The following is a 7,500-nucleotide window of genomic DNA, read 5'->3' as shown; positions in this document are numbered from 1 at the left end:
TAGGGTTTAGGTTAGGGTTAGGGCTAGTATTAGGGTTAGGGCTAGGGTTAGGTTTAGGATTAGGTTTAAGGTTAGGGCTAGGTTTAGGGTTTGGGTTAGGATGTGGGAAAGGGTTAGGGTTATAGTTAGGGTTAGGGTTAAGGTTAAGGTTTGGTTAAGGTTAGGGTTAGTGTTAGGATAGGAGCTAGGGTTATGGTTAGGTTGAGGGTTAGGTTTAGGATTAACGTTAGGCTTATGGGTTAGGGTTGGGGTTAGGGTTCGGGTTAGGGTTCAGGTTAAAGTTAAGGTTAGGTTTAGGGTTAGGGTTAGGGTTTTGGTTATGATTAGGGTTAGGGCTAGAGTTAAGGTTAGGGCTATAGCTAGGGTTTAGATGAGGTTTAGGATTAGGGTTAGGGTTAGGGTTAGGGCTAGGGTTAAGGTTAGGTTTAGGTTTATGCTTAGCGTTAGGGTTAGGTTTAGGGTTAGGGTTTAGGTTAGGGATAGGGATAGGGCTAGGATTATGGTTATGGTTAGTGTTAAGATAAGGGTTAGGATTATGGTCATGGTTAGGTTTAAGGCTAGGGTTAAGGTTAGTGTTATGGTTAGAGCTAAGGTTAGGGTTAGCGTTAGAGTTAGGGTTAGGGTTAGGATTAGGATTAGGATTGGATCTAGTGTAAAAGCTCGGGCTAGGGTTAGGGTTTAGTTTATGTTTAGGGTTAGGGTTTAGGTTAGGGTTAGGGTTAGGTTTAGAATTAGGTTTAAGGTTAGGGCTAGGTTTAGGGTTAGGGTTATGGTTAGGGTTAAGATTAGGGTTAGGGTTAAGGTTAGGGTTAGGATGTGGGTTAGGGTTAGGGTTTGGGTATGGTTAGGGTTAGGGTTAGGGTTAGGGTTAGGGTTAGGGTTAGGGTTAGGGTTAGGGTTAGGGTTAGAGAAAGGGTTAGGGTTAGGGTTAAGGTTAAGATTTGGTTAAGGTTAGGGTTAGGGTTAGGATAGGAGCTAGGGTTATGGTTAGGTTTAGGGTTAGGTTTAGGGTTAGCGTTAGGGTTATGGGTTAGGGTTAGGGTTAGGGTTTTGGTTATGATTAGGGTTATGGCTAGAGTTAAGGTTAGGGCTAGGGCTAGGGTTTAGATGAGGTTTAGGATTAGGCTTAGGGTTAGGGTTAGGGCTAGGGTTAAGGTTAGGTTTAAGTTTATGCTTAGCGTTAGGGTTAGGGTTAGGGTTAGGGTTTAGGTTAGGGATAGGGATAGGGATAGGGCTAGGATTATGATTATGGTTAGGGTTAAGATAAGGGTTAGGATTATGGTCATGGTTAGGTTTAAGGCTAGGGTTAAGGTTAGTGTTATGGTTAGAGCTAAGGTTAGTGTTAGCGTTAGAGTTAGGGTTAGGATTAGGATTAGGATTGGAGCTAGTGTAAGAGCTCGGGCTAGGGTTAGGGTTTAGTTTATGTTTAGGGTTAGGGTTTAGGTTAGGGATAGGGTTAGGTTTAGGAATAGGGTTAGGGTTAGGGTTTTGGTTAGGATTAGGGTTAGGGTTAGGGTTAGGGGTTAGGGTTAAAGTTAGGGTTAGGTTTAGGGTTAGGGTTAGTGTTAGGGTTAGGGTTTTGGTTAGGATTAGGGTTAAGGTTAAGTTTAGGTTTATGCTTAGGGTTAGTGTTAGGATAAAGGTTATGGCTAGAGTTTGGGTTAGGGTTAGAGCTAGGATTAGTGTTAGGGCTAGGGTTAACATTAGGGTTAGGGCTAGAGTTAAGGTTAGGGCTAGGGCTAAGGTTTAGATGAGGTTTATGATTAGGGTTATGGTTAGGGTTAGGGTTATGGCTAGGGTTAAGATTAGGTTTAGTTTTATTCTTAGGGTTAGTGTTAGGATAAAGGTTATGGCTAGAGATATTTTTAGAGCTAGGATTAGTGTTAGGGCTAGGTTTAGAATTAGGGCTAGGTTTAGGGTTAGGGTTAGGGTTAGGGTTATAGCTAGGGTTAAGGTTAAGATTAAGGCTACGCTATTGGTTAGGTTTAAGGTTAGAGATAGGGTTAGGGATAGGGTTAGGGTTAGGGTTAGGGTTATGGTTAGGGTTAGGGTTAGGGTTAGGTTTAGGGTTAGGGTTAGGGTTAGGGATAGGAATAGGATTATGGTTAAGGTTAGGGTTAAGATAAGGGTTAGGATTATGGTCATGGTTAGGTTTAAGGCTAGGGTTAAGGTTAGTGTTATGGTTAGAGCTAAGGTTAGGGTTAGCGTTAGAGTTAGGGTTAGCATTAGGATTAGGATTGGAGCTAGTGTAAGAGCTCGGGCTAGGGTTAGGGTTTAGTTTATGTTTAGGGTTATTTAGGTTAGGGTTTAGGTTAGGGTTAGGGCTAGTATTAGGGTTAGGGCTAGGGTTAGGTTTAGGATTAGGTTTAAGGTTAGGGCTAGGTTTAGGGTTTGGGTTAGGATGTGGGAAAGGGTTAGGGTTATAGTTAGGGTTAGGGTTAAGGTTAAGGTTTGGTTAAGGTTAGGGTTAGTGTTAGGATAGGAGCTAGGGTTATGGTTAGGTTGAGGGTTAGGTTTAGGATTAACGTTAGGCTTATGGGTTAGGGTTGGGGTTGGGGTTTTGGTTATGATTAGGGTTAGGGCTAGAGTTAAGGTTAGGGCTAGGGCTAGAGTTTAGATGAGGTTTAGGATTAGGGTTAGGGTTAGGGTTAGGGCTAGGGTTAAGGTTAGGTTTAAGTTTATGCTTAGCGTTAGGGTTAGGGTTAGGGTTAGGGTTTAGGTTAGGGATAGGGATAGGGCTAGGGTTATAGGTTAGGATTAGGGTTAGTGTTTGGGTTAGGTTTAGGTTAAGGGTTAAGGTTAGCGTTACGGTTAGGATTAGAATTAGAGCTAGGGTAAAAGTTCGGGCTAGGGTTAGAGCTAAGGATAGGGTTAGGGTTAGGGCTAGAGTTATTTGTTAGGATTAGGGTTAGTGTTAGGGTTAGGATAAGGGTTAGAGTTAGAGCTAGGGTTAGGGTTAGTGTTATGGATAGTTTAGGATTAGCGTTAGGGCTACGGTTAGGGTTAGGGTTTAGTTGAGTGTTAGGTTTAAGGTTAGGGCATGGGATTAGGGTTAAGGTTACAGTTAGGATTAAGGTTAGGGTAAGGGTTAGGGTTGGGGTTAAGTTAGGTTTTGGTTTAGGGTTAGGGTTAGAGCTAAGGTTAAGGTTAAGATTAGGGGTAGGGTTAAGGTTTGGTTTAGGGTTAGGTTTAAGGTTAGGGCTAAATTTAGGGTTTGGCTTAGGGTTAGGGTTAGGGTTAGGGTTTGAGTTTGATTTAAGGATAAGGATAGGGATAGGGATAGGATTATGCTTAGGGTTAGGGTTAAGATAATTGTTAGGATTATGGTCATGGTTAGGTTTAAGGCTAGTGTTATGGTTAGAGCTAAGGTTAGGGTTAGGGTTAGGGTTAGGGTTATGGTTCGGGTTAGGGCTAGGTTTATGTTTATGCTTAGGGTTAGTGTTAGGATAAAGGTTATGGCTAGAGTTAGGGTTAGGGTTAGAGTTAGGGTTAGGGTCATGGTTAGGTTTAAGGCTAGGATTAGCCTTACTGTTACGCTTATGATTAAGGTTAGGGTTATGGTTAGCGTTAGGGTTAGGGTTAGGATTAGGATTAGGATTAGGATTAGGATTAGGGTTAGGGTTAGGGTAGGATTAGAGTTAGGGTTAGCGTTAAGGTTAGGGTTAGGGTTAAGATTAGGGCTAGGGCTAGGGTTAGGGTTAGGGTTAGGGTTATGGTTAGGGTTAGAGTTAAGGTTAGGGTTAGGGTTAAGATTAGGGCTAGGGTTAGGGTTAGGGTTATGGTTAGGGTTAGGGTTAGAGTGAAGGTTAGGGTTAGGTTTAGGGTTATGGTTAGGATTAGGGGTTAGAATTAGGATTAGGGTTAGGGTTAGGGTTAGGGTTAGGGTTTGGGTTAGGATTAGGGTTAGGGCTAAGTTAAGGTTAGGGTTAGGGCTATTGCTAAGGTTTAGATGAAGTTTAGGATTAGGGTTAGGGTTAGGGTTATGGTTAGGGCTAGGGTTTAGGCTAGGTTTAGGTTTATGCTTAGGGTTAGTGTTAGGATAAAGGTTATGGCTAGAGTTAGGGTTAGAGATAGGGTTAGTGTTAGGGCTAGGTTTAGAATTAGGGTTGCTAGGGTTTAGATGAGGTTTCGATTTAGGTTTACGGTTAGGGTTTGGGTTAGGGTTAGGGTTTATAGTTAGGGTTAGGGATATGGCTAGAGATAATTTTAGGGTTAAGTTTGGGGTTAGGGTTTATAGTTAAGGTTAGGGATAGGGCTAGAGATAAGGTTAGGGTTAGGTTTAGGGTTAGGGTTAGGGTCAGGGTTAGATCTAGTGTATAGTTTAGGTTTAGGTATCGTATTTGGGTTAGGGTTAGGTTTAGGATTTGGGTTTAGGGTTAGGGATAGGGATAAGGCTAGGGTTAAGTTTAGGGTTAGGTTTAGGGTTAGAGTTAGGGTTAGTGTTAAGATAAGGATTAGGGTTAGGGTCATGGTTAGGTTTAAAGCTAGGGTAATTTTTAGCGTTAGGATTAGGGTTAGAGTTAGGGTTATAGTTAGTGTTAAGGTTAGGGTTAGGGTTAGAGCTAGAGTTAGAGCTGGGTTATGGTTAGCATTAGGGTTAGGGTTAGGAATTAGTTTAGAGTTAGAGTAAGAGCTCAGGCTCGTTAGGGTTAGAGTTAGGGTTAGTGTTAGAATTAGGGTTAGAGTTAGGGTTAGCTTTAAGGTTAGGATTATTAATAGAGCTAAAGTAAGAGCTCGGGCTAGGGTTAGGACTAAGGATAGGGTTAGGGCTAGGGTTTTAGGTTAGGATTAGGGTTAGTGTTTGGGTTAGGTTTAGGTTTAGGGTTACGGTTAGGATTAGAATTAGAGCTTGGGTAAAGGTTCGGGCTAGGGTTAGAGCTAAGGATAGGGTTAGGGTTAGGGCTAGAGTTATTTGTTAGGATTAGGGTTAGTGTTAGGGTTAGGATAAGGGTTAGAGTTAGAGCTAGGGTTAGGGTCAGTGTTATGGCTAGTTTAGGATTAGCGTTAGGGCTACGGTTAGGGGTAGGGTTTAGTTGAGTGTTAGGTTTAAGGTTAGGGCATGGGATTAGGGTTAAGGTTACAGTTAGGATTAAGGTTAGGGTAAGGGTTAGGGTTGGGGTTAAGTTAGGTTTAGGTTTAGGGTTAGGGTTAGAGCTAAGGTTAAGGTTAAGATTAGGGGTAGGGTTAAGGTTAGGTTTAGGGTTAGGTTTAAGGTTAGGAAATTTAGGGTTTGGCTTAGGGTTAGGGTTTGAGTTTGAGTTAAGGATAAGGATAGGGATAGGGAAAGGATTATGGTTAGGGTTAGGGTTAAGATAAGGGTTAGGATTATGGTCATGGTTAGGTTTAAGGCTAGTGTTATGGTTAGAGCTAAGGTTAGGGTTAGGGTTAGCGTTAGGGTTAGGGTTCGGGTTAGGGCTAGGTTTATGTTTATGCTTAGGGTTAGTGTTAGGATAAAGGTTATGGCTAGAGTTAGGGTTAGGGTTAGAGATAGGGTTAGGGTCATGGTTAGGTTTAAGGCTAGGATTAGCCTTACTGTTACGCTTATGATTAAGGTTAGGGTTATGGTTAGCGTTAGGGTTAGGGTTAGGGTTAGGATTAGGATTAGGATTAGGGTTAGGGTAGGATTAGGGTTAGGGTTTAGGTTAGGGTTAGGGTTAGGGCTAGTATTAGGGTTAGGGCTAGGATTAGAGCTAGAGTTAAGGTAAAGATTAGGGTTTGCGTTATGGTTAGGTTTAGGATTAGGTTTAAGGTTAGGGCTAGGTTTAGGGTTAGGGTTAGGGTTTTGGTTAGGTATAGGGTTTTGGCTAGAGTTAAGGTTAGGGTTTTGGCTAGAGTTAAGGTTAGGGTTAGGGCTAGGGTTTAGATGAGGTTTAGGATTAGAGTTAGGGTTAGGGTTATGGCTAGGGTTAAGGTTATGTTTAGGTTTATGCTTAGGGTTAGTGTTAGGATAAAGGTTATGGCTAGAGTTAGGGTTAGGGTTAGAGATAGGGTTCATGTTAGGGCTAGGTTTAGAATTAGGGTTAGGGCTAGGGTTTAGATGAGGTTTCGATTTAGGGTTAGGGTTAAGGTTTATAGTTAGGGTTAGGGATATGGCTAGAGATAAGATTAGGGTTAAGTTTAGGGTTAGGGTTAGGGTCAGGGTTAGATCTAGTGCTTAGTTTACGTTTAGGTTACGTATTTGGGTTAGGGTTAGGTTTAGGATTTGGGTTTGGGGTTAGGGATAGGGATAAGGCTAGGGTTAAATTTAGGGTTAGGTTTAGGGTTAGAGTTAGGGTTAGTGCTAAGATAAGGATTAGGATTAGGGTCATGGTTAGGTTTAAGGCTAGGGTAATTTTTAGCGTTAGGATTAGGGTTAGGGTTAGGGTTAAGGTTAGGGTTAGGGTTAGAGCTAGAGTTAGAGCTGGGTTATGGTTAGCATTAGGGTTAGGGTTAGGATTTAGATTAGAGTTAGAGTAAGAGCTCAGGCTAGCGTTAGGGTTAGAGTTAGGGTTAGTGTTAGAATTAGGGTTAGAGTTAGGGTTAGCTTTAAGGTTAGGATTATGATTAGAGCTAATGTAAGAGCTCGGGCTAGGGTTAGGACTAAGGATAGGGTTAGGGCTAGGGTTATAGGTTAGAATTAGGGTTAGTGTTTGGGTTAGGTTTAGGTTTTGGGTTAAGGTTAGCGTTACGGTTAGGATTAGAATTAGAGCTAGGGTAAAAGTTCGGGCTAGGGTTAACATTAGGGTTAGAGCTAGAGTTAAGGTTAGGGCTAGGGCTAGGGTTTGGATGAGGTTTAGGATTAGGGTTATGGTTAGGGTTAGGGTTAGGGCTAGGGTTAAGGTTAGGTTTAGGTTTATGCTTAGTGTTAGTGTTAGGATAAAGGTTATGGCTAGAGATATTTTTAGAGCTAGGATTAGTGTTAGGGCTAGGTTTAGAATTAGGGTTAGGGCTAGGGTTAGGGTTATGGTTAGGGTTAGGGTTAGGGTTAGGGTTAGGGTTACGATTGGGGCTATGGTTTTGGTTATATTTAGGGTTGGGTTTGAGTTAGGGTTAGGGTTAGGGTTATGGGTTAGGGTTAGGGTTAGGGTTAGGGTTAGGGTTAGGGCTAGTGTTATGGGTTAGAGTTAGGGTTAGGGTTAGGTTTAGGGTTAGGGTTATGGTTAGGGTTAAGATTAGGGTAAGGGTTAACGTTAGGGTTAGGGTTAGGATGTGGGTTAGGGTTTGGGTATGGTTAGGGTTAGGGTTAGGGTTAGAGTTAGGGTTAGGGTTAGGGTTAAGGTTAGGGTTAGGTTTAGGATTGGGGCGAGGGTTATGGTTAGGTTTAGGGTTAGGTTTAGGGTTAGGGATAGAGTTATGGTTTAGGGTTAGGGTTCCGATTAGGGTTCGGGTTAGGGTAATGGTTAGGGTTAGGGTTAGGGTAAAGGTTAGGTTTAGGTTTATGCTTAGAGTTAGGGTTAGGGTTAGGGTTTTGGTTAGGGATAGGGATAGGGATAGGGCTAGGATTGGGGTTAAGGTTAAGTT

General features: G+C 42.3%; 1 protein-coding gene across 1 annotated transcript in view; it reads right to left on the bottom strand.

Annotated features, from left to right (window-relative positions):
* Positions 1-2,786: 2,786 nt before the first annotated feature.
* Positions 2,787-7,500, bottom strand: part of LOC135924181 (GATA zinc finger domain-containing protein 14-like) — a 10,737-nt gene continuing 6,023 nt past the window's right edge. The window contains 2 exon segments of the mRNA XM_065459229.1: positions 2,787-3,625; positions 3,628-3,816. Of these exon segments, the coding sequence (XP_065315301.1) occupies positions 2,787-3,625; positions 3,628-3,816 (1,028 nt within the window).

This window comes from Gordionus sp. m RMFG-2023, chromosome 2 (genome assembly GCF_954871325.1).
Source record: "Gordionus sp. m RMFG-2023 chromosome 2, tfGorSpeb1-WG-v2, whole genome shotgun sequence".
Taxonomy (NCBI): Eukaryota; Metazoa; Nematomorpha; class Gordioida; order Chordodea; family Parachordodidae; genus Gordionus; species Gordionus sp. m RMFG-2023.
Note: the sequence above shows the minus strand (reverse complement) of the source record. Positions and strands in the feature narration are given on the sequence as shown.